Source organism: Neodiprion fabricii, chromosome 6, assembly GCF_021155785.1.
Source record: "Neodiprion fabricii isolate iyNeoFabr1 chromosome 6, iyNeoFabr1.1, whole genome shotgun sequence".
NCBI lineage: Eukaryota > Metazoa > Arthropoda > Insecta > Hymenoptera > Diprionidae > Neodiprion > Neodiprion fabricii.
In genome coordinates this window covers 5413040-5439053 of record NC_060244.1, presented here as the reverse complement: position 1 = coordinate 5439053, position 26014 = coordinate 5413040, and the positions used below count along the sequence as shown (strand labels likewise).

At 42.4% G+C, this 26014-nt stretch overlaps 1 protein-coding gene across 1 annotated transcript in view; it reads right to left on the bottom strand.

Moving 5' to 3' along the window:
• Positions 1-26014, bottom strand: part of LOC124185151 (eukaryotic translation initiation factor 5B) — a 54660-nt gene that overhangs the window by 9898 nt on the left and 18748 nt on the right. Inside the window, exons 14-17 of the mRNA XM_046575604.1 lie at positions 20685-20761; positions 20351-20558; positions 20123-20218; positions 2819-2980 (exon numbers count right to left, since the gene is read on the bottom strand). Of these exons, the coding sequence (XP_046431560.1) occupies positions 2819-2980; positions 20123-20218; positions 20351-20558; positions 20685-20761 (543 nt within the window). The remainder of the gene's footprint in view (positions 1-2818; positions 2981-20122; positions 20219-20350; positions 20559-20684; positions 20762-26014) is intronic.

The following is a 26014-nucleotide window of genomic DNA, read 5'->3' as shown; positions in this document are numbered from 1 at the left end:
ACTCTAATCAGCGAGCCTGGAAATCCCTGCATAGAGTTGTTTGACCGTATTCGACGAAATTTAAAGTCTACGTCCACCGTATTACATCCAGCATCTTGAATTTTGGAAATCTGATATAATATTCGCAACGAGCGACCTTAAAAACCATAAAATACTATCCTGTTATAAAAGTTGGACTCGACGCACGAAAGAGTGAACGAAGGGCGCTTTGACCAAAGTATAAAATGGAGGAAGAATTTGGGATTGATTCGCAAAGATAAGGCCCCGCTGCACCTGCACCTTACACCTATACCCATCCATCCAATCGCCCGCATAACCACGTGCTCATAGACACGAAGACCCGCATCCCGTCTAGCCGTCCCCGGAAACCGCAGTCTCCTGCAGCTTCCGTAGCGATCGTTATCTCGTCTAGGGACGAATCGAGGGTCGAGAAAGAAAGAAAGCAAAAGAAAGAAAAAAGAAAAAAAAAAAAGCAGGGAGAAGAATGTAAAAAAAAATGATGCGTGTAGTTGAAAATTTCAACGTAGACAATCCGTCGCTGTAGTTAGTTAGCCGCACGTTCTCTCGGCACATAACCAAGACGAAGAATCAAAAGACGTTGTTGTGACAATTGCAGCAAGGGTTATACAGGCAGGTACGTGCGGCTGTTTCACAATCGTATAAGAGGAGTGAAAATGATCCGAACGTGTCGGTTGCACCGGTATCGAAACTCGAGACTTGCACTCAGGTATAACACGCGTCTCGTCGGTAGTATAAAGAGAGAAAATTAGAGAGACACGGCGCTGCGGCGTGGGCCCCGTGAACCGTTTTCATTAATAAAATACGCTCTCGCCTACCCAGCGACAGCGGCCTTTATACGTTGCGTTTGCCCACCATTTAACCACCCACAGGGATCCCCTACCTACGCTGAAAATGCCAAGGTAGAAAAGACGACGATGCTGCGAAGGCAAAAGACGTTGTCCGTATTACACGCTGTTGCGTACACACACGCGCGCGTATACACGTACACCTATGCATACTCTCTGCGTCGCATACGTCGTTTGTGCGTCGACGTTGCAGCAAAGCGAAAGGATCGAGATAACGAGTCGCACAGTTTCCTATCCGACAACGAGCCGAGTTCTTTCTTTCATCGGTATAGATCGGTTGTGATATTGATGCCTAGGTACAGGCGATACATCGCGTATACGTACGATTGGAATAGGTGAAATTTACGCTAAGCTATTCGACGAAGACGACGACGCGTAAAATGTTACAAGAGAAAAGGTCGCGCGCCAAGGTTCCGTACACCATCACTAATTCTCCTCGCGTTCCCGGTTTCCCACGTCTTTCAAATGTCCAAATACCTGTCCGCCTCCGTGCGTTAAAGTAACAAAAAGAAAAAAAGAAAAAGCATATATATAAAAAAATATGTCAAGTACCTATCGCGCTTTTTAGGCAATTTCGAATCACGCAAACGGATAAATAAAAAAGAGGAACTTAATAATTTGTTTTTTTTTCAATTTTCGCTCCCTAGTTTTTGGTGAAATTCATTTCTCTTTCCTTAACGGACTGATATTACACAGTAAACTCGACTTATAACGTACGAATTTGCGGAATTCGTTGCACAAGTGTCATGCTCTCTCTCTCTCTCTCTCTCTTAATCCGTGGTTACATATATTCCGCACCAGCAATTACGGTTGAAAAATAATCCGTCGTGAATTTACGTCTATACGTATAACGTTCCGCGTTACGTATATATATATATATACCGTGCACGGTGAAACGACCGGAACCGGCAGTCCCGATGTGGAGCATTAAGAGACGAACATAAATTAGTCGCACACACAGGGTCGTGCGTGTGCGTGTATGTAGCAGTTACACAGCCATAACGGTGCGAACACGAAGGGAACGCGTTTCAGGAGTGGTTCAGAGCTGCCGCCGCCGCCATTGACTCCGTTCATTGACGAATTTCAATGAATGAGCCCCGAGCGCATGGGCCGCTCCCCCCTTCTTCCTCCCTTAACCTCTTTTCCCCCGACACCCACGCTCGGCTGAACTCGGTTACGCTCGGCTAGTTCCGAGGAGGGGTTCCCGCGCCTCGGGGAGGAGGATCGGTTGCCCAGCTCCCACGGCGACGTGCCTGCCTCCGACTTCGTTGATGTCGACGTCGATTCGAGGCGACGATGCGCGCAAAATGCAGGTAAAAATCGTGAGGGAGGGTTCGAGGGTGGAGGGACTCGGTCGACGAGTCGAGAGTCGTTATAAATTTCGTATTCGACGAATGAGTGGGGCAACAGGGTGCTCCTTGTTTAGTCTGTGGTGACGATTTTTTACGAGCCACCCCCGAAGTCAACTTTAAATAATTCAAAAGCGATTCCTTTATTTTTTCAGACTTTTGTTTCAACTCTAACCTGTGCCTGATTTCCCCGATTGAAATACGAGTGTTTCGGACACGTTCTCGGCATATATTTTATTGTAAGAGCAATAATATATACATAATTTTTTTTTTTTTTTTTATCCATTTATAAAAAGTTCAATTTGCCTATATATTGCCTGGTACAATGATGTGAATTTTTTTTCTCGGACAGTAGCACTGATGTCCACTAAAATCTCGCAATGATAAATTTATCTCGACCATTATTACTCTTGTACAGTAAAATATATACTGAGAATGTGTCCGAAACACGTGAATTTTAAATGTAGAAATCCTCACTATCACAGGCACGGGTTAGGGTTAAGATAAAAGTCTGAAAACATTTGGAAGTAGATTTTTTTTTTTTCTTTTAAACAATTTAAAGGGCACGCAGGCTGTGTTTTCGATTATTCTATCGTCTATTACCTTGCTAACCAGGAAATCCTTCTCGTCGAAGTGTCGGCCAAACATCTTCGGCGCTTCGCCGGGAACCGGTTCAATTTTCACACAAACTTCTTGCCCCTTTCTCGCCGTTTCAACGGACTTGTGATTGTACTCGATACTGGTGACAATCCCGAGCTCGACGAACTGGAACAAACCAGAAAACGTTGTCACGCTTTTTAAACAATTGCAGAGATTTACGACCATGTCGTTAGGTGTTACATGTTTAATAAGGTTATGTATGTGATAGAAGTGAATTCGCTAAATTTCTGTATTTCTTAAACAGACACACACGCACATATACTCGTACGCATACTCCCGCAGAGAGCAAATGCCGAAAGTAAATTGTCGCCACGTGTAGCCGCCGGTATCCTTCAAAGGACGCAGGACACCCAAGGGCGGAAAAAATTGTCCCAAACGGTGTTGGGCACGTGGCTTCGATATCCTTACAGTGCGTACCGAAAAGCACCGCAATTAGCCGCGAGGGCGTAATTGCGCAATTGCCTGGCGCATACTTGATACTACACGTTATGCCAATGGTACAGGCACTCGATACCACATGCACGCGCGTATGTGTGCATCTATGTACAGAAGAGCCGAGTGTCTCGACCGGATCTTGCGCGCATGTATACATGTACATATACATATATGTATACTATATATGCACACAACGAGAGAATATCCTCGCTTATACAGGCTTTTCTTTACGCGATGAAAAATATTTCCCACGACGTTGGTACGCGGACACGGACGCTGATGCCAGATGTCGTCAACGTGATCGACGCTGCGTACAACGAGGAACCTGCAGCTGGTCGAAGACCGATCCAATTCCATCCCAAGTACCACTCACGTCGCGCGGTACGACAATTTGGCAAGTGTAAAGAAATTGGAGATAAAGCGAGAGAAATTTGTTAGTTTCGGTTACCGCTCAGTCCTTGACTATTCTCATTTTGAAATGAAAATTAGTTTTATAGATCTTGCCGGAAAGTCTGGTATCCGTAGAGTTAAAAGAGGCAAATTGGCACGCGACCGAGGGTGTGCGGCTAGACGCATATCAGACGCTCGCGCACCTTCGGTGCACGTAGGTACGTGTAAAGCGTACGATCCGTGCGACGTTAAAGACTCGATCGAGTGCCGGTGCAGGTTCGCGGGGGCAAAGCCTACGTACCGGCGAGCCGATCCCACGTGGCCCACGCCCCTCGTTTCACCTGGTCGTACGTTGCGATACCTACGCGTTTCCCGAGTAACACGACATCGCCTTACCACCCACCGTATAAGTTGCATCTTATCCGCGGTAAGCGCTTTCCTTTCCTTTCCTTCCCCGAAAAGTTCTCCGCATTATATCCAAACTGCAACGTTGCAACGTTGTAATAATATAGCCGCGGAGAGTCGGGGCTACGCATCGCGTAACGCACCGTTCGTTGGATGTTCGCGTTATTCCATCCAACGTCAAGCTACTCTCGAAGGGCGGGGAACGACGACGAGAGAAGGAGAGAAGGAGAGACACGGACCGAGAATCGGATACGTAGTCTCTACGACAACCGTTCGTCCAAGTCCTTCTCGTCACGGGGGGTCCGAGAGCCGGGGGCGTGGGTTGTAAATTTGTTTTGTCACACCGGGGGTAGGTGTAAGGTGGAGTGTGTACACAGCCGCGTGATAAAGGAGCCAAGCTACCCGAGTAGTCGGTTATACGAGGCAATGTCTGGACGGACTGGGGTTATTGGTACGTTCCGAGGCCCTCCCGAGTCAAGTGTATTTATTATCCACCTACCCAGAGGTGTAACTAACAATAAGCTAGAGGATCGATCGATCGATAGGCTCTCGTTTCGTCGATAACTCCGCACCGCAGCGTCGCTGGTAGAGAATATACGCGATTACAGATACCACGATATGCGATAACGAATAAATAAAAAATAAATTTGATAAATCGCAACGTTTTTTTGTTTTTTTCTTTATTTTTTGCTTTTTCCTCAAACAACAAACACACAAAGGCACTGCGGTCCCCTGCCTACGCGTCCGGACCCACGGTAGGAGGGATATGACCATTTTGGGCCGAGGGCGGCCCAGGCAGCCCGGGCACCCGTTAACTTTGGTTAAATTCGTCGTGTATCCGCGGCTGCACCTGTATATGGCGATACGTGGAGCGACCGCCCGGCCCCCGAGTGAGAACGGCGGGGGAGTAAGAGAGGACCTGGGGGACTCTCTTCTCTCTGGACCGCCGGGAGACGACCCTCTTCAGACGGACGACCGTCGGCGCATCGCGTGGGTTTAGGAGTCGGGCAGAACACGGACAACATCCGGTCGGCCATTGTCCATTCGGACGATAATCGAGGCTTAGTTATAGTCACTGCCCACGGAGATCGGTCCCCGAGTGAAGGAACGAGCCGAACGGGTGTAACGTGATTTTAAATTAGCTGCTCCTTCTTCTTCTTCTTCTTCTTCTTCTACGGCTTCTTATTTTTCTCATTTTGCCCCAGCCTCCGGTCCGCCGGTGCAGTTGAATCGAATGCGCATCCCGTCAATCGAAGAAAGGATTATATACCCACCCGGAGGTGTATACGTGTGTATGTGGATACAAAAATACGTACGTACATAGGTATATAAACACATAACGCGTGTGTATACCTTGCACCTATGGATTACGGACCGGCTATACCTGTCCTTCTCCTGCATCTGTAGTTATAGGTGGGTATACAGGTACCTACTCGAGTAGATGGTACCGTACATTCGGACGAAGAATAAATACCTACCTGTCTCTACCTACACGTTCCCGCGATTGCGAAGCAGGAAATTGAATATTATTGTTTATATAGTTGAAAAAAGGAAGAAAAAACAAAAAAGAAAAAAATAAAAAATTATTATTTACATATTAAAGATAAGGCTTGCGGAGACGAAAAAATGTTCGCGGCAATTTCTTCTTTTCTTTTTTCCACTTAAGAAATTTCGTGAAAGTATAAACGTTGTCGGGTACGAATAGTTTCCGTTTCGCGGTTTCACGATTTTCTGGGAATAAACTATTGCCAAGTCATATTGTAACTCGAATTGAGATTGAAAATATCGTAACTGTAATATTACACACATATATATATATATATATATATATCGTCAGTTTTCAATCAATGTACATACCCGAATAATCGTATAATACGTTTAAAACTGTTGATTAATGTGTTACTGTAGTTATAAAATGAAACTTTTTCAGTATAGTTCTGATTTTCACATAGTATATGTAATGTATTCACCTTGTACGAATGTAAAACAAATAAAATAAAAAAATATCGCATTAAGACATTTAATTACCAAATAAATTCGTCGGCATACAAGCAATATATATAGATACACGTATAGATATGTATGAATGCATACACATCTACCTGCATATAAATCGTCTCAAACTCATAAACGTTATTTTTGTCCGCGTATAATATATGCGTGGGATTTTAATGAAACCGGTTTTTTTTTTCTAACTCTTTTCTTTGAAATTGTTTTAAATTCACAGCCGCAGACATATGTTACAAAATCCGCAGATACCGGCGGTATACCCGCAGCTATTAATTATCGCAGTGTTAATCAACGAATCGTTAAATTTCCATATCGTACATAACTGCACGAGTATGTGATAATAAAATAATGAATCAAACCTATAACCACTGCGCTTAACGATTGGGGTAATAAAAATTGGAAGAAAAAAAGAGAGAAAAAAAAAACTAAAAACCAAAAAGAAATAAAGAGGAACGTGACGATTTTCGCCCTCGAGTCGCGGATGTAACGTCGTTCGGAGCTTTCATCGAAGTCGAAATCGAGTCCGAGGATGGCGGGAATAGAAAAAATGCGGCCAATCTTAAATCTTGCAGGTACGCGTCACACGACGTAAGTAGGTATCGGGATCGCAAACCCTTCCGTCAAAGGGCCGAAACGTCAAGCAATCGACGGTTTTTCACTTTGAAAAACGGCCAAGTGACCGAGGAACTCACGTTCACGTGGTATCTGCGACTTGTTAATTCCCCCCCAAGATCACTTATTATATTTCGGGATAGACTCGCTCGGCGTGGATTACGGGGATAAATGCTCGAGGAGTAACGTCGACGTCGACGTCGACGAGCCTTTTCGAGAACCCACGTGCACGCAGCAACGTCGGGCCTTTAGGAAGAAATAAATTGAGGCGGACAGGCCGGATCGCCGTGCGACCCACGCGTCTTTTTCCAAGATATCTACAAGCGTACAAGAACACGCCTTCCACCTTCCTTATACCTTATACCTTATACCTTATACCCTGTACCTCGTTCCTCCACCTTGCCCTTACCAAAGAACAAAAAATCGAACTTGGAAGCGCGGCACGTCGCGATCGTACATCTTTGCCTGGGCACAACTGCAGGTAGAAGTTATCTATTATATATACCGCTCGCGCGTTTATATGCAGGCATACAGATGTAATGGATGGTATTATGCAGGGTATGAAGAGCTCACCCTTCGATCTGTGAGACCGAGGCTTGAATTTCTCTGCCTCATCTCTCTGGTAATAAAATTCTATTCTATTCTATTCTATTCGCTCTCCCTCTCTCTCTCTCTCAAGCTGTAATTTTCTTTTAGATCCTCGCGACAACCTGCCATTGACGATAACGAGGTTCTACTGGATGCCGGAATGCTTTGTTCAATTACTTTTCATCCCATCATTGTCGCACGAATAACAGTGTCGAATTGATCCCCTCGCATAGATTTTGTCAAATTAAACACCGTATTCACGTTAACAATTGAGCTACTGATCCGATTCGTAGCGCGCGAAAAATTATTGGCATATCGATTCTTTGAACGACAACGACATGTAGGTACCGAAAAATTCTTCAAGATGTAAATTCGGGAAAATGAAAAAGTAAAGAAAAAGAAAAGAAAAAATATTTCAAAGGTGATATAGATTATTTTTATACATGGTAAGGTAGATTACTTTGAAATAAAAAATTGTAATTTATAAACAGTGATCAATTTATTAATCCCAGCCCCACCTAAAAAAAAAATCCAAACAAACCGTACCTACCGAGTATCATGCTCCAGAATTGGAAGTTGGGTCAACTTGTCGAATTTAAACGCTTAAGGAATAACAATCATGGAGATGGAGAAAAAATGTTGAATGAGAAAAATGATGTGTTTATAAAAACAGAGACAGACTTAGAAAACGTTAATAATTGTTAAGACTATCATTATCTATAAAATCCCAGCATTCGAATATCAGACGTACCGCGTGTGATCCACGAACAAGTGACTCGAACGACAGGCTAAGCGTGAAATAAAATAGGAAAACGGAATGGACGCAGAGAAAGAATGTATGTAAAATGTATATATATATATATACTGTACACGTGTTACAGAGAAACAGAAAGAGAGCGAGAGAAAATGATAGAAGGGAATTGTAATCTCTGCCCGCGAGTCGGCCACGGACAAGAAATCCGGTCAACCGTGTTCCGGAATCCTAAGGAATTTCAAACGAATACACTATGAATAATATATATACATATATATATACATACATACATACATAATCCAAGGAAAAAGTATAGGTATTCCGGGGTAATGGTGGTCGACACGAATGCACGTATAGGATGATAAATATGAGAAAGGAAGTGTGATCATTGTGTGCGTGTCTACGGTAACAAATAAGATCGTGCATTGCAGGTAATTTTGAAATTAATAAATAATACCTTGTCGAATTTTCAACACGGTAATTCCGCGTGCAGCCTCTCGCGTTAAGAGATGAGAAATCCATCCCGAATAACATTATTATTTACCCGTAGAACCGTATTTAAAGGTAAGGTAGGATACGGATGTCGTACCTTCGCTGGTATATCTCACTCTCCCCATCCGCCACGATGATTACGCTCACACACACGCATGCATGTCTGTATTGTGTATGCAGCATATACGACCAATATAAAAATAATATGTCTATATCAATATATGTAGAAATTGTATCCTGCGTGTGTCTGTTACAGCTATATAACCGTGTCGTCGGAGGTGTGAAATATTATACTTTATACGACCGAGCATCGTATAATATTTCTGTATGATCCTGCTACTGACTTACATACGTGTATATACACATTTATATATATATATATATTCGATGAGACGAGATGAGAGAGAAAAGAAAAGGAATGCATTACCGAGAAATTGCAAACCCATCCATCCGATTGCTTACACGTTTGCAAATTCCCGCGATATTTGTTGTTTTTTAATCAATATTATGCCAGGCGGGAACGCTGGTATTTCAAGAATTACTTGAACGTTAAACAACGTAGTAACGATTTTTTCGAAAAAAACAAAAAAAAAAAAAAAGAAAGAAAATAACATGCTCACTGTTTATTCATCGATATCAAAAAATTCCACGTTAAAGTACGTATACCCTAATCTCTTTTCGATTGTTTGCTCGGAAAAACGAAACCGTTTACCGGATCCGTGTATAAATATAAAACAAAATACATATATGAAAAAATATTTTGACCCAAGGAATGGAATTCGATAGAAGAAAGGAAAAACGAAAAACGAAACCAATATAACAGGTTCAAAGAAATTCTAAACGAAAATAAACTCGGTGATTGCAGATTCTCTTAACGCCGTAACGGATCGAAAGAACCAAGAACGAAACCACAACGTCGTACAGGCCATATGCGTAATATCTTTGTATAGATATATGTATGTATGTATATGTATATACACATCCACCCAAGTAATATTTACCTGCAGTATCTCGAGTAATAATACAAGAGATATAGAGCCGCGTATTAGGATTAGGAGTAGCCAACCGCGTTTATAACCCGCAAGTTGATAAATTATCTGTACTCTGCTTGGACGTTGGTTGATTTAAAGGTTGGTCCGTCCGTTCCTTCGGTCAAGTGATACGTAAAATAATCTTCGATCGTTAGTTAGGTACGAAGCGTCGCGCGTCTCTCGCGTGGAATCTCTTCTACGAAATCGCATCATCTTGTCGACCGAATACCAATATATATATATCATTATATATATATATATATATATATATATATATATATATATATATTAAACTAACCTTCGATCACTCGCTCACCGTCCAACATCAGCTGGTCGGCATATCAGCTGCACCGCGATACTCGTACAAGGTATACGAATATAAAAAAAGTTAAAGATGTACGGACGAGACTGTCTTCCGTCATCCACGGGGGATAGAAACGAGACGAGTTTGTGTGGGTGGTTCGAGTTCCCGGTCAGGTACAAGGATTGTACCTGTAATACACGATCGTACGCAGACTGCCGGTTGCAGGAGAATTCGGTCACGTATGCATAAATGCGATATACACGCGTGATTGGTGGGGTTAAAATAAAACGTACGCGCCAAGTAACATCTCCGAATCGCGTCTCGCGCGATAACTTTATAGAAAAATATTTTTATCACGAATGATCATCTGTGAGGATAACGAATTGTCAGCGAGGTGAAGAAAGAAGAGAACCGGACAGGGCTTCGTTGCAGGGTTATAAAATGTTGACCAAAAAGTGGATAAGTAAGGAAAAAGGAACGCAAGTAAAAGAAAGAAAGAAAGAAAGGATACATATCGGAGTATATACGCACGTGCGCGCACACACACACACACACACACACATTGATGCAGGTATACGCGATAAGCAATTATAATCGCATTAGAGACGTCTGGGTTGTTTCCACCGGACAATAATTATTCCGATGCATGCTTTTCAAATTCCTATTCCAAAGTCTGGGCCATTTTGAATACCGCGGGATCCGTAGTCGTCTTCTCCGCACGTTATTCACCTTTGTGTTTCTAACTAAACTCGTGTACCTACGTATCGATCAAATCGGTCAAACACAACCCGCGAATTAGGCATTACTTCGATACGATCTGATTGATACTTATCGTCTGTATATTTCCCGAAAATGTAGACCGGCGAAGATCCATCGATCTATTCGATTGGAATAACGCGTGATCGATGAGAGAGGGACAGATAGAGAGAGAGAGAGAGAAAGAGAACAAAGATACGATAATACGAGAATATAAAAATCTTTCGATACACCGTCGTGAACGGTAAATTCCAAAGGAATAAACGATATTCGCGTGCGTGTACAACTACCCACCATATAACCCAAGGCATAAACGTATATCCGTATCGCACCCGAGAAGCTATAAACTATAAAGGATTCTAATTCGGTTCGCCGAACGAAAATAGACTTCCGGTTTCCGTCTTGCACGGCGGCTCGGCGGTCTGCTCCTTGGCGATGGGGGCAGCGTAGCATACAAGTAAGAACGACGCATGCAGGCTACGGCTATGAAACGTTGCGCGCACGCGAGTGTGAGTGCGTAACGTAAGGCGAGTTACACCGAACGAGAATCGAGTAGAATAATGTTTCCCCCTTCCCTCGACTCTAGAAATAACATAATTATACGGTAAAAGTAAATATTCAAAAAAGAGTAAAAAAGAAAAAAAAAAAAAAAAAAAAGAAGAAGCGACTGCGTTCGTTTATAATTTGTAACTAAACTGCGTGTAAATAATTTCACATCACGAATATCGGACAGCCGGTTCGTGATGAGGAAAAATTGAAAATTCACGAATTGAATTGTCGATCGGAAAAATTGGTGATAAATATATCGTCGGTGAAATTTTCCTACCCAGAACATCCCTGCGTAACGGCATATAACAGGTATGTATGTGTACATACGTCGAGGAAGGGCATCGATCGCGTTACTATATAACACATGGACACACCGTGCGTATATAAATATACATATACCACACACGCGCGCACGTGTGTATATACCTAGGAGTCCTATATATAGGGTGGACGGAGAGGCAGGGAGCGCTTCCTTCCGGTCCGTCGTAGCGGTGCGTCAGCCGAGAAGGCGATGTTGGAGGAAGGCGGAAAGCGAGGGGCGAGGAAGGGGGATGCGTCTTCCGGCGGAAGTTGGCCCACGCGCCCGTCATCGGACGCCGGGTGGGTCGTCGATTCTCCTCGACGCGATAGATATTGCGTACGTAGACTCGACGAGGAAGGTACGAAATGGGATTATATCCAGCTCCGCCTCTCTCGGAGAGTCAAAGAGCTGCAATTTTTTGTCTACATCATGCCTGTACATCTTTCGGAACCGTCGCCAGTTTGATAATCAATTCGAAACACGCGGTTTGGATTGTAAACAAATAATTGAGAAACGGCGGGGAAGGGGAAGGAATGTTTTTTTTTAAAAAAAAAAAAAAAGGATCTTATTATTTCCGGCAATGGAAATAGAAAATGACTTTGGTAACTCGGTGTTGTTTCAATTTCCTCAGATTCATTTCCACGTTATATATTCATTATACAAAGAGCACAGCGATGACGTTTTGCATTACCGTTCGCCACAAACACACGCGCACAAATACGTATCGTATCATTGGTTGCAAATCATCCCGTAGATTAAATTTTTTTCTCTCTCTCTCTCCTTTCTTCTTTTCACTTCTCTTCTCACCCCTCTCCGTTCCTTATTCACTCACGAAATCATCGTAGACTTGCGAATACGATTCACCCTTGTCAATCAAGTAAATCAATGAGACATCCTTTCAGCCATGAACACGAAACCAGAATATCGTCGAGATTTCTCCACTTTCTTGTCCCCCCCCCCCTCCCCCCTCACAAATGAGATGAAAAATTTTCTATCCATCACCCGCGCGTATCGACTGGAATCATCCATATATTATAATACTACTGAATTACTATCGCATCGAATAGGTGACTTTTCGATGCCACGTGGTTCATCTCTCGTTGCGGGACACGGACGCGGCGTTCATGCGTGCACGCATATTTTTCCACACACACACATAACATCGTTATCTGTTCGCGTAGTCGTACGCCTACACCTGAGCCGTAGGAGCGACGGAGCCCTTATCTCGTTGGGGTGACAAAAACGGTAGCTGCAATGGCGGCAGGACGCGTTGTACGCGCGTATAATATATGGCTGCATCGGCGTCGGTGGAATTCCGGTGGAAAATTTTTCGTTTTATACCCAGAACGTGTCGCGTTTGATCGATGGAAATCCGACGGTGTCTCGGCGCGTATACGTGTGTATGTATAATTGGGGTGGTTGAATTTTTCAACATTTATTTTTTTTTCTCCTTTTTTAAACAGATGCTTGAAAAATGTGTGAGAAATATTGAAAAAACAGAGGGTAAAACAGAAAAAAATTGTCGTAAAACCTGTCGTCACTAACAATAATCGAAATACAATAAATAAATAATTATATTAATATATATATAAGTCTGTGAGATGTACGCATAAAAGTGAACAAAAAATATTTCAATAATTCGTAACGACCTCTAAATATTTTTCTACCTCCTCCAGGTTTTACGGCAGTGTATTTTTTTTTTTTTTTTCTCTTTCAATATTTGTCACAAATATTTCTAGCACGACCTTAGAAAGAAAGAAAGAAAGAAGGAAAAAAAAAGGTTCGAGAATGAATCATCCTAATGTACATACACGCGTAAAATAATGATACACGTTTCTAGCAGAAAAGAGAATCTGTCTCGATGTTCGTCTCGTTTCCTCTCTTTGCAGGTCTTCTCTCCTCTCCTCTCCTCTCCTCTCCTCTCTTCGCTTTCCCCCAACATCCTGTTTCCCGACCAATGTTATCCGGTTTTATCGCTCGTCCGCTTACTCACGCCTCCGTCCGTAATATTCTCGTCCAACATGCGCGCGTTTTATCGCACCGCACTGCGCTTGCGTTTTTCTTAAAGTGCGGAGAAACAGGAAAAGAGAGAAAAAGAGAGGAAGAGGCATGACGGCAAATTTATAAATCTCGCGATTATGTACGCAAGGAATCGATGATGAAAATATGAAAGAAAACAACTAACCATATATTTTTCCTATACATATTACATGACGTACAAATTGATCTTGTAGATTTAAATGAATTTCTAAACTGATATTTTAAAAAGAAATATTATTTTTCCTTTGGCCAGAGGCATCCGAGACGCGAGGAAAGCGCTCTTGGACTCGTTCGCTTTCTCATTTCCTCGAAACCCACCGCAAGCCTGACTTATTCGCTCAATTCCGGAAAACGGAAATTCAACCATACGGTTTCCCGCAACCGATTATAAGGAGAACACGTCACATCCTACACGAGTAGGTACAACACGACTGCGTAATACAAAAGATATGGACTCAGATTGCGAATTGCTTTGGATTGGCCATGCGCGCGGATGTGTGCGTGCGTGTCGCTACCGACGAGTCGAGAATCGAATGTCCGTTTCCGGTGTCAACCGCGACGCGTGAGTCACGAGTCGAAGACTGCAGCGATGCGGAAACATGGAAGAATATGTTCGCAATAAGAAAAATGAGAAGAGAGTGAAAAAAAAAAAAAAAACAGACAAACAGAAATTGCCGAATCATCGTGCTCGCGGAATTTACTCCCGTGCATATATTGGCGGATAATTTCGCTTCGCCTTACTCAGCGCGTTATGCCATGTGCATCATACCTGCAGAGAGAGAGAGAGATAGAGAGAGAGAGATAAACTCTTTGGAAACTCGAGATAGTATTAGGTGCTGCAATGGCGAACCGACTTCTCGAATCGCGGGTCGAAGCGCGTGAAGACAATGAGAAGCTATCGCACCGCGCCTCTGCCGATAACCACATTATACGTACATCCGGTCTTCGATGTTTCATTATCATTTTTCAATTCCTCGTACAGATATAGACGCGGGTCGTACTTAGGTACTGTATGTATGTAAAGTACGTACGTCCGTACTTACAAACTCACGGTGATAATGTGATTGTCGCTGTTTTTTTTTTTTTTTTTTCTTCCCCCATTCAGTTATAGACGCACAGCCAAAGTGTACTTGAACAGGGACTTACCGTTCTATGCAACGTGGTGTTACACTACGATAGAACAAATATAACAATAACAGACAATCCCTGAGGAATTGTAAATTCATCGACACATGCAGTTATGGCCCAGAAAGACAAAGCGGAAATGAATATTTCAACCCGAAGTGTAGTTTCAATATCGGCGATAATTTTTTAGGTACATTAGATCGACGCGCATTAGACACGTGTTCGAAACCTTGTTTCGTTGTAGTTGAAAACAAAAATAAAGAAAAAAAAAAAAGAAAAAAATAAAAATTGTTTCTCCCATCTAATAAATATAAATATCCGCCAGGGTTTACGCAAGTTCAAGTGGGGCGTGAAATATTATATTCAAAATAAAACAAGTCCTATAGATAATTTATTCGCTTCGTGAATGCTATTGCGGTCTATATGTACGTATAAGGTACCTCTCGACATATGGGATATCGAATACAGCGACATTCAACCCAAGATGCCAAAGTGTACCGTCTTCTCATTTATAGCGTATAATATAATATCGTTGCACGGATTAACGATGCAGTAACACGGAGTCGAGAGTAAGGAGGCAAGAAGAAGAATACGAAAAGAAAGAAGAAGAAGAAGAAGAAGATTAAGAAGAAGAGGGGATAAAAGAAAAAAAAAAAGAAAAAAAAAGAAAGAAATAACCTCAGGGATAAAGTATTCAGCACATCGCGAAACTATCCTATGATACGCATGCACGTGCCTTTATCAGGATCGCTCAAGTGTGCATATAATACAAGACACGTTACAGGCGTGTGTACAATACATATACATATACACACGTATGAATATACATATATAAACGGACGACACGCATCGGCAGCAGACAGGCTTTAAATCATTTTTTACCGTCCAAGAGTAACGCGAAGGGATCCCACTTCCTCCCCCTCCCTCCCTCCCTCAATTATTTATCTCTATCAAGAAGAGTGTAGATGGTTACCGAGAAATCGGTTCGCCCGAACGGAGGGTGGAGGGCAAAACTGATAGGACAGGATGGACGGGCGCGTATAACGTACCGTACTGTATTCCGAGTGATTGGTAGACTCGTATACAGCGACAGTCTCTCGCTGTGATTTGTATCGAGTGTAGAGAAAGAGAGAGAGAGAGAGAGAAAGAGAGAGAGAGCACGACCGCACAACTAACTCCACTCGGTTGATACCCATATCCGTAGCCCATACCATCCCACCGCGATATATGTAAAACGAACTACGGAGCCACACATCTGGCAGCATGGTGGTTATATCTTTCTCGAAGTCAGTCAGCTCCGTGCTTTCGGAGGCCAGGTCTCTTCGCTCTACGCTCAACTCTTATGTACTCTTATCTTTTTCGTTTCACCTCACTCTCCCGATTAAAAAAAAAAAAAAAAAAAACTTTTATACATATATATCTTTCTCGAGGATACATTGCAAGGAATTTGATCAGTGCGAGTATAATCTGCAGGGGGAATTTTTTTTGTTTCGCCCACCCTCCGCCCCCTTTTTTTTTCTTTCGTCACGGGATATACAGGCAACACCTCGCTAGGAATTTGAAATTGTACCTACTGTCCGGTATTTGCTTTTTTTCATTATTAAAAAGGTGTATAAACAAATAAATAAATACATACATACATAGATGTATATGTAATAATATATTGTATTGTATATATAATATATATTTATATATATATAAAACTCTCGGTAAGTGAAAACGTTCGGTCTCGTGGAGCGTCGAGTAACGTGGTAAACAGATAACGTGTTGTTGAACTTGTCTTCGATAAGGTTTGAACGTTTCTAGAAAAAAAAAAAAAAAGAAGAAGAAAAAAAAACAAGAAAAACCTGGGGGAGAGAAAATAGAATTGGACGTTAAAGAAGGAGAAAAAAAAGATAGAAAAATAGAGAAGAAAATCCACACACCTCCCTTTTCTTACACGTACACGTGCTTTTCAACTCGCGTCTCGGACACTGCGTCCATTACAATGCGGTACAGTTTCGTTGCCGTGGCCTATATTCACAGATTTCAATGAATCACCGGTGTAAAATTCTTGACATTTTATTGTTCGTAATTTAATGTCAATAGACAAAAAAAAAAAATAAATCCTTAATCTTTGAACGGAAGATGGATATATTTCATTTCATTCATTTCATTACGATAAAAATGTCGAATTTGTGAACTTAACCGTCACCCGTTCACGTTTCCAGAAAATATTTCCAATTTCTTTCTTTTTTTTTCTTTTTTTTTTTTCCTCCATTGCATCATGATATTTTATTATTTAGGATTTTAGCTCTCTTCAAACAGTCAATTCGACAGGAAGGAATGTTGAAGTGTCAGCAGGAGAAACGTCACCGCGGTAAAGAAAGATAATAATAAAAAAAAAAGTAAATAAATAAAAAAATAAATAAAAAAAAAAAATAAAGAACGCATATAGAATTCGCGCTTTCTTCCGTACAAAAACCTACGTGAGAAATTGTATTGTTACATGTGGGAAAATGATGTGGCTGAGAATCACGTGGCAAAGTACGTATCGAGTTTCGCTAGATTTGCACGAACTTTTGTAACGCGTCAAGTTGATGGTATAAGGTGCAGGTAATTCGAGCAATACGAACGGCGAACACGACGAGACGACGAGGGCGAGAGGGGTGGATCGGTGTCGACGGAAGCATTCTTCAGTAAAACTCAAAGAGCGAGCCAACCGCCTCCGGCATGCAACGGGGCGGAAGTGACGCAGGGTTAAAATTCGTACGATTAAGGCAAGATCACGTATAGCCGTCAGAGACGCTCCGGCAAGATTTCCAAGAGAGTCGACCAGGGTCGAGACGGACGAGAATTCCCCCGAAGGATAAATAAAAGGACGTGCCGTCGTAGTTTCGTTCCTTATTTTTTTTCTTTTTTCTTATTTGCATTCTCATTCTTCGTTTTTCTCTTCTCTTTCATTTGCACTCCTTCGGGAAGAGAAGAAGAAAAAGAAAAAGAAAAAGAAGAATAAGAACCACCACCAGGGACATCGAGTAAGAAAAGGGATTCGCGGTTGGACCACCGTCCGTTTCAAACCCCCCCTCCTTTAATCCCCCGGAATTAACTCCTTCGTTCCCTTCGGCCTTATTCCCGACCTGAGGCAACACTTCGTGACCGGTAACATCCGGTCCGGATGATCCCCTGACGGGGTTCCGTTCACGTTTATGTTTTCTTCCCTCTTCCGAAACCCGTGTCACATGTACACTTCTCTTTCCTCTTTTCGTTTTCTCCCCCTCCTCGGCCCCGTTTTTTTCTTTCTTTCTTCTTTTTCTACTTCTTCTTCTTCTTCTTCTTCCTTTCACCCAACATCTTCTCTTCGCGCGGTTGTAATACCGTTCTACGTTTCCGATCTCCCTTCAGCCGATTCGTTGCGACAAGGACAACGAGACCGGTATTTAAAAATCATGCTGCTCAAATCTCTTCCAAATTATACCTCAAGTACGTACGATTTATAGGCCTCGCCCTAGTTGGACCCGGTTCGTTCCAGTTGCAGTCGAGTTCTTCTCAATTTAGATCTCGGTACGTTCCAGTTTACGTAATTCATCGCGTACTCCGGTCTCATGCCTCTGTATTAACCGCGTACTACTCACGTATGGATATCTCTGACAATTGTAATTCGCTGCGTCAGCGTTCAAACTTCAAAATTCAACGCGATTCAAGATTTTCTCGTACGGTTTGGGGAGGGGAAAAAAGGCCGCTGCACCGCGACAGCATATTTCTTTCCCAATTCAAGTGTATGAAAAAATGCGTGAGTTGCCTGCACACTTGACACAAGTGTTCGACCGAATAAGAAGGAGGCGGAAGAGGAGGAGGTGGCGGGGAATTTTATGATACAGCAAGGATGGTGCCGCCGTTGCAGTAAGCAAACTCCGATGGAAACACGATATCGTCACGTAAAAGGTAGGCACTAATAACGTACACTGCCAACTCAAGTGGCCCGGATATGCCACCAGCCTATTATACGAAACCCACCTCGTACCTGATCCGAACCTCGCATCAAAGTTCAAAGGAACGTGAGTGAAGGTGTGTATAGAGTGGATTGGAACCGTGTACGAGATCATCCGCCATCACACGCGTGCACAAACGCAGCTAAAGAAGGAAAGAGAGAGAAAGAGAGAGATACTTGTGAGATACGCGAAGAGAAAGGTATGTACCTACGGCTCGTTCGATCGGTCAGAGTCAGGGAGAGAGTGGAAGGAGGAGGAAATTACGAATAGACGCTCTCCGCCATTCATAAATTAATCGCGAACTGGTTATTGACGCCCGTGACTATGTACAGGTACTAAGGAGTTTCCCGTGTTAAGCAGACTCCGAAGATGAGGGGAAAAAGAATTGATAGTAACAATAACGATGACGATGATAAAACGAAACAACAAGAATGACGAGAGTCAAGCTGTAACGAAGACGCTCTCTCATTACAGTATCCGTTGTAGAAACATTTTTCACTTCGACCTCGTCGTTCGATTCTCTTGTTTAAAAAGCAATGTAACATAAACAGATACAGACTGTACGCGTAATGTGCGCTATTCAACCCACCCACGCCTTAAACGCCTTAGTTTAAATCCAATTCCGTTATCTTAATCCTCCTCTCCCACGTTCGTCGTTGACAGTTTATCATCGGGTACAGGAGTTTTCTACCCTCTCCCACCTTCGTTCCTCGTTTCAAACTATTTATATCTAGAACCTCGTTATCACCTTCTGGCATATATGAGATTTACGTAAGAACCTACACCTTACAGGCGGGATGCTTTAGGGATTAATTCAACATCAAGCCAAATAATTTACCTCGCAGATCCGAGAGTCGTCTCGAGTCCAAAGCGTTTTGTTATCCGTTACGTCTCTGGTACGGCGTATATTTACAATTAACCTACGCATCCTGTATAATATCGTTATACCTGTACAGGTAGTAGGTATAATGGCAAGAGTCGTAACGTATCGAGAGCGCCTCGAGTGTAATCTTCAAGTTTCCTGCTCGTCCGAAGGTATACAAAGCGTGGGACGAAGGTGGAGGAGGTTGCAGAGGCTCGCCTGCATGCCGTACCTACTACAACGCCTATGTACGATCCACCTATGCCGTCTGTAGAGAGGCTGGTAGGTAGTTGGGTAGGTAGATTTCAGTGCAGGTAGGCAGAGACACGTTGCACGTGGGGTTATATCGCGCATGGATACCTACGCCATCCGCTCTAAATGGCACGCGGCTTTTCGCCTAATAGTTTCTCGTTCATCCCGCGGTCATTTTCACCGCCGGCTTCATAAGGTAGCGGTTAGAAAATAACGACGACGACGATAGCAATAATAATTAGATCACCGGATACTCTCCTTAACTTCCTCCGCAGTCCTCGAGAGTCGCATTTTTCTTCCACGCGTGTAACGATGCGGGGAGCGCAGAATTTTGATGAAAAAAAATTAAAACCAATCGTTGACGACTCACCTCTTTGCTGGGCACGCAGATCGGCGTTCCTTCCTTGACGATACCGGCCTCCACCATAACGCCAACGACGATAGGATCTCTCGAGTTGAAGATAAACTGTGAACAACGACGTATTCGATTGAGATTTTTCATTCGTCTCAACCCGTAACTTTGACGGTTTTATCACTTTTTTTCATTTTTTGTCAAAGTCACGATCGGTAAATCGAGGATACAATGGAGGATACGAACCTGCGGAAGAACACGCAGTTTACAGGGAAATACGGCGATGTGCTTGTTCTCGTCCCGTTTCCGTTGTTTCAGTTCCTCCCGATAGGCGGTGAACTTGTCGAAGAGATGATAGATTATGTCAGCCTGGAATATCTTGACCCCGACCGAATCGGCCAATTCCTGCGCGTCCTTCTCTATCTTCACGTCGAATGCCAGAATTGTTGCGTATCTGTGAACGTATAACGTGCATGGTCACGTGGTAGAAATAGTTTCTAAGATAATCGAATGAAGATGTGTAAAAGGAAAGAAAAAAAGGAGAGATAAATAAATAAAATGGTAAAATATAATCACTCACTGGCTATCGTGCTCCAGCATAATCGATGCCTTCATGATGTCCTTTTTGACCACTGGACCTATCCTTATCCCGGCGTACTGCAAAATTAGAAAATATCGTTCTATCGGTTATTTCGATCCTTGATTACACGCAAGTTTGTCAAAAAAAAAAAATAACAGTGGACATAAACGGAGTTAAAATCGGTTTGCCGGTCCAAAAACTACAAACACGATTCACAGGGCGTCAAGTGTTTGCGATTTGGATTACACTTGAGAAGCGTAGTAAAAAAAATAAGAATAAAGGAGGAAAAGAAGCCTATAAATTCCTAAAGATTGTATAACAACTGCGGAATACTCCGAACTGTTTAAGTCAGTCGTTGAAAGATTGATGAAAACGATGACGTGATCGGTAGGTAAATGTGTGTAACACGTACGCATGAAATATGCGAAGAATTTGTTTCCCAAGAATTTCGGAGGGTGTCTGATTATAATACATAACCATATTAGTGACGTCTTGAGATGATTATATTAAACGGTATGACCCGCGTGCAGAAAATTTCGGCGAATTGAATGAACGCGTGTATGAATCGCGATAAATTCTTCTTCGAACGAAGTTGAGTGAAAAATAAAAAAAAAAAAAAAAAAATAAGAATAAAAATAGTCTTAGAAATACCGGAATGCAAAAAAAGCTAGATATAAATATAGATAAGTGTATACACGAGGATAAATATCTGGTTTGTATCATTTCCTTTTCCCCTCCATTGCAGCCCGGTTAGATATCACACCGCGGACTGTCGAATGATAAAATTAATTTAGGCCATTAGGTACGTGAATACGTATAGAAACAGTATAAACAGGTATAACGTAAAACGATAAATAACATATTGTGAAAGGGGGGAAGGAGGGGTTGCCGGTTAGTGTGCGTAAAACTTAGGCTAGTCTCTTCTACTCGCGACGAGATCCCCGAGTCGACGCGAAGAAGGCGTCTCGTAACTCGTAAACCGGCCACAAGGTTCGGGGGAAAGAAGTTGAAGAAGAAGAAGACGAAGAAGAAGAAGGAGGAGAAGAAGAAGAAGAATAAGACGAGAAAGAAGAAGAAGAAGAAGAAGAAGAAGATCGAAAGAATGTGGGCTGTCCTGCTCTTGCTCCGGTGCTCCGCAGCAGGAGATGATGGTCGTCGTCATGGTCGCGGGTCATCACCGGATCATAACCAGGATTTTACCTCTTGCGCATTGTTACTCTACATGTGTGTACGTATGCAACGAAATGTCGAGCATCCTTCTCCCCGCCCCTCTCTCTCTAGGGTTAAACTTGCTACGTATCTATTTTGTCCGAAAGTGTTCTAGGGCATAAAATATACGATCTATCTATCTGTCTATCTCTCTAAATGGGTAATTTCAGCCTGGATAAGTGTCTCGTTAGGTTTAGTTTACTTTTTAGTTTTGACTTACTATAAGTAGTTACTTGAGTTTATATACTCTCGCCCGCATATATGTACTATTGTAGATTTTTTTTTTTTTTTGCACGGTGCTTTTAGGAGACCCAGAGCACGAAATAAACGCTTCTCTATCTATTTATCTCGTTTTATTCTAATCAGTTCAATTTAATCTCACTCCGATTTGCTTTAATTTTAAGTAAAAATAACCTAAGCAACCGTAGTCTATCGATTTGAATTAAATTGACATGTAATTCTATGTACTTACGTAATTTCTAAGTATTTCCTTGACTCTTAGTGTTCTTTTTAAATTCTACGTACCCATCTTTATACCCAATGTTCGCATACCATGCCTCTTACTCGATACATGATGTATGTATCTTCATTTGACCCACAGTATTCCTAGGATATAAATAAAGTTTAACCAATCAATCTCTCTCTCTCTCTATCTCTGCGTCTGCATCTTTATCTTCTTTTATTTCGGCCACTTCCCTTTTCACCTGATTAACTAGAAATTTGCACTAACGATTACACTCTACTCTGCTGTTTCAACTTTTCTTTACTTAGTTCTTTACTTAGTTCTCTTTATTATTGCTCGTAGTTTTGTCTATTTTACGTCTTATTCTGTAAGTACTATTGCGATCTATTACATTTTCCCCTGATCACCACAGCGCGTTAAGCTTGTATCCTATTGCAGTGATCACTTTGTTACTTTCACGTACTGTATGTCCTATGTTATCATTCTCGAGATGATTTTGTATTACATTGTATTATTTTGCCTATTCTCTTCTAATCCCCAAGCATAGCTAGGACGTAATAAACTTATCTATCTATCTATCTCTCGATCCCGATTTTCAATTTAATATCGTACTGCGTTTGGCAGAGATGAAAAGAAGGGGGGTTGGTGAGCCATTGAACAACGAAACGATGCGCCATGGATATAATGTGTATACGCACATGAATATAATCTGAGTATCAAGGAGCCGGGTTAAATATGCAGGTACCGACATAAAAAGACGTCAATGTATGTGCAACGAATCCATGGGCGTAGGTTGATGTTACACCGTGTACATACTGTATAGCTGTGCAAGTGCTGACCAAACATTTGACGCTGCATTGCAAGCATCGTCATCCTCATCGTGGTCGTCATCGTCATCGTAATCGTAAAAATTCAGAGTAAGAGTGGAATATATCAGGTGTAAGGATCATTGTAGGTGTAACTAGAATCGTGCCAAGTCGGACAAAGATACGAAGTAGGTATTGAGTCTTTTTTTTTATTCTTCTTGTTTTTGGAAATATACAGAGCGCAAGCACAATAAAGGGAAAGGGACGGATAGTCGAGGTGTCGGTGTGCGGGATGAAACGTATAACTTGACTCCTGCCTATTCATTTTTCCTCCGTATATGTTACGACATGTGTGTGCATATACGTATAACTGTAACGAAAATGAAAAAGCAAAGCATGAAACATTCTTCGGCGATGGCTTATAATGTTTCACGACGCGTTATATACGCGACCGCTATATCCAGCCTGCTGCTTACGTCACGCGCCTCGGTATGTGGGTGAAATTCCAGGGCCGTATAGGTGTGTCGGGGATCATTTCGAATACGCTATTGTCGTTTGTAACACAATGTGTCGAATGTCTCGCAAAGAAGAATTATAAATAACTAGAGAGCCGGCTGATCAGCAAGGAACGTTTGATTCGCGATACCGTCCATCATTTTCGCAAATTCCATTTACTTGTTACTGCATTATATAAACTTGACGAGCAACCAACATGCAGTGTACAATGAAAATGTCGAACGGATCCCCGTAACGGCGAATAGATTGTACCTGAATGTGGTAAGGTTTGCCTAATTGTGAACAAGCGAGAAGAATTTGAAAGAACGAGAAGGCGAAGACTAGCCGAGCAAGGAAATCGTTGAAACGGTGTGCAGCGTGTGGTATAAATAAGAAAAGGCAGAAAGAAGAGAGACTGCGGGGAGGAAAAGAGGGAAAAGGAAAGGAAAGGAAAGGAAACGGAACGGAACGGAAAATTCAAAGGCGTGGCATGACCGAGAAGGCACATGGCAAACAGGAGACGGAAGTGGGACCGGAAATGGTTCGAGCCCCGCTGCGAAGCGTACGAGTACTACGCGCGCATAATAAGAACAGTTTGTAAGGATCTCGAAAAACAAGACGAAGTGGAGAATCGCAAGAAGGGTAAGGAAAACGATAAGAATTGAGAAAATACGCAGGCAATGAATAAAATTGCAATCTGTTTGACAATTGAAACACGCATCGCAAACAGGCGACAAAAAGATCCTGTTGAGGAAAAGTTAATTTCCGTCCATAATTACCAATAAATTGCAGAGAAAAAAAAGCAAGTTTCGTTTTACACATCAATGATGCCAGTAAACTTATCCCTGTAATTCGATAAGCACTTATCGTCGAAAAAATTTCTCGGCCATGAAATTTTCCGGACGTCATTGCTCAGAATTGCGTGTATAATTACGTTGACTGTGGAATTTTGGTAATGCCTGGAATGGTGGTAAAAAAGAGTGAAATTTTACTCGGTGGGTAAAGAGTGACTGTACAGCGTCGCCTTAAATCAGAAATTATTCTCATTTCGCGTTAGAGAATATCGAACAGAGTAAGAATTATCCTGCATAGCGATAATTTTGTCATGCCAAGATTGAGACGACGGGTGATTTATATGGAAGACACGGCGTCGGCCGGAAGGCGGGTCCCGGCTGCTGTTGGCAACTCTTCGTGTCAAAGAACGTCCGAAGAATAATATTGAAAGAAATCGTCTTGGCCCATTTCGCGGTTTTTCACCCGGATCTAAACGAGATTTGTTGCACCCTGCAGTTCGGGCTGCAGCACAAAAGCCTGATTCCGTAGTTTACCCCGAACACCGGAAGTCGTGCCGAAGCCCAACAGGCACTGTATTCGCATCCCTCCATTCATCCCTCCGGGGGTTTGCAACCGACAGAAGTGAGTCCCGACCGGATCTTATTTCCGGTCCGTTGTACGTGCAGCTTATACATACATACATACATACATACATACATATATGCTTACCCTGGAATTATACGCAGGTATATGAATGTAGTTTTAGAAGATTAGCCTCCCTAAATTGGAGACTCAGCTGTATAACGCACCTTGGGGGGGGAGGGATGGCAATCTGTACGTATAAAAGCCTCCCCTAATTCCGGCGTTGAAATTGAAAATTTTCAACCAAATTTATATCCCTCATGAAATTAGGCAGCCGCCTATCTTCCCACGCAGTTAATGGACGCCCTATTAAGGTCTCTTTATACAGTTTTGTTTCCATTTTCGGTATTTCCTGCGTTTCTTTTCTTTTCTTTTCCTACGTTTTTTCGTTCATCTCGTTATATTATTCACGTAGATAAATATGCCGGGTATCCAATGTTTGTACGGTGTCTTCACAAGACTTTACATTATACGTATACCATACCTGTACGCGTATACGTGCGTACGAGCGGTTGCCGAGTTGTATTAAAATGTTAAAAAGCCATTAATTGTCGTGGGCACGACTACTATTGGCATTACCTATTACGCGTAACGACGCTGCATCAGAGGTGTGCCTGATCACATATTTGTTTCCACGAATGTAGAATGAAATAGTCTGCGAGAAGTTGCGGAGGTTGGATAAACTCGGCGTTTCTGACTTTGGTTAAATTGTGTAACAACCTTAATCGCCCGACGGATAAAATTATTAAGTAAACTCGTTACGCGCAATAAGGAGGGAAATCAAAGGCAAGTATAAAAGTTACAAAATCGTGGAAAATTGACATTTTGCAAAGGAATCGAAGGTTGCGACAACTCGAGACGTACAAAGCGTATACCGTTCATTACCATCGCAACCTGTACAAACGCACGTATAGGACGATGGGGATGACACGTTGTACATA